The 1,605-nt window shown below is 43.6% G+C and overlaps 1 protein-coding gene across 1 annotated transcript; it reads left to right on the forward strand.

The window, feature by feature from the left end:
• Window positions 1–275: 275 nt before the first annotated feature.
• LOC145636775 (uncharacterized) lies at window positions 276–941 on the forward strand. Its single transcript, XM_081688326.1, has one exon. The coding sequence runs from the start codon at window positions 276–278 to the stop codon at window positions 939–941; it is 666 nt and encodes a 221-aa protein (XP_081544452.1).
• The last annotated feature ends 664 nt before the right edge of the window (window positions 942–1,605 follow it).

Here is a 1,605-nt window from a genome sequence, read left to right on the forward strand (position 1 = left end):
TAAAGAAGTGTAACAAGTGCCAGAGGTTCACAACATTAATTCACCGGCCCGCGAACAGTCTTTCGGCCATCAGCAGTCCGCTCCCCTTTGCCAAATGGGGGATGGACATTTTAGGACCATACACACCAGCGTCCGGCCAAAGGCGGTATGTGTTTGTAGCAGTAGACTACTTCACAAAATGGGTAGAGGCCGAGGCCGTCCGGGGCATCAAATGGACAGATGTTTCCACCTTCATATGGAAGAGTATTATTACCCGCTTTGGTGTCCCTCAGTCTATGGTGTTTGACAACGGACCTCAGTTCGAAACGCCTCAACTAAAAGAATGGTTGGAAGACCAAGGCATAGCTCACTGCTTTGCCTCAGTCGGCCGCCCACAGCCAAATGGTCAGGTAGAGGCATATAACAAATTGATCTCCAATGGAATTAAGCACAAGCTTGAAAGAGCAGGCGGCTTATGGGCTGATGAGTTAGTCAATGTGCTGTGGTCCACACGAACCACGACCAAGAGTTCCACAGGGGAAACTCCCTTCTTCTTAGTCTATGGTGCCGAGGCGGTCCTTTCAATTGAAATGTATGAGCCCACCCTTAGGGTAATTCTATATGATGAAGCGGCCAATTGGGAAGCCATGAAGACTGCCCTAGATTTCCTTCCTGAAGCCAGGGGCAACGCGGCACTTAGACATGAAATCTATCGTCTACGGATGACTAGGGCGTACAATCGCCGAGTGTCTAAGCGGCCGATGAAGTTGGGAGATCTGGTCCTAAGAAAGATGGAGGCTGTGGGACGAGCAAATGAAGATGGGAAGCTGACCCCAAAATGGGAAGGGCCGTATCGAGTTAGGGAAGAAGTCCGAGATGGGACTTATCGTCTCGAAGCCATGAACTACCGACCCATTCCGCGAACATGGAATGCTGACAATCTGAAGAGATATTATGTTTAAGTACTTAGCCAAAATCTGTGTATACAACTAGGTCTGTTGACCGAGCAATGTAAGTCGTACGGCCACAACAATGTAATTTTGACAAATTAATGAAGAGTCAAACATTGTTATAATTATTTTTCCATTTAATTTATGCTTATTTGCACAGTCATAACTTATATAGATAGGCCGTTGTAGACACCCATTTGTGTCTCCCCAAAACCAAACCCAGTGATGAGTACCTTTCACGTCGAATCATAATCGAATGAAACGAAAGTGTGGAAAGGTCTAGTGTTGCGGAAAGTTTTTATTTCTTTTCTCTTCTTTATATTTTTGAAAACTTTATTTTAAGAAAACAGCCAATCCAGTTTGGTTGGTCCATAATATGGGTCCAATAGTAGTGTAGTTGGATAGGGTTTGAAAAGACCTTTCCAACGATATATTATAAGCCCAATTCCGATGAATATTGAAGAAGTTATGGCCAATTTACTAAACTGGGCCCGGTTTGAGCTTTATGTACGGCCCAATGATCTAGGGGAGGGCCTAATAGGATTTATTATTCCTAATGCAATTAGGAATGGTTTTAGTCTTCTAGAATCTTCTAGAGGGTTCTTTTCATTCCTAATTCAATTAGCATTGATAAGTTGACTTTGTTGACTTTTCAGAGTTTTAATCAAGATCAAAT

Source organism: Chenopodium album, chromosome 6 (assembly GCF_948465745.1).
Source record: "Chenopodium album chromosome 6, dcCheAlbu1.1, whole genome shotgun sequence".
Classification (NCBI taxonomy): Eukaryota; Viridiplantae; Streptophyta; class Magnoliopsida; order Caryophyllales; family Amaranthaceae; genus Chenopodium; species Chenopodium album.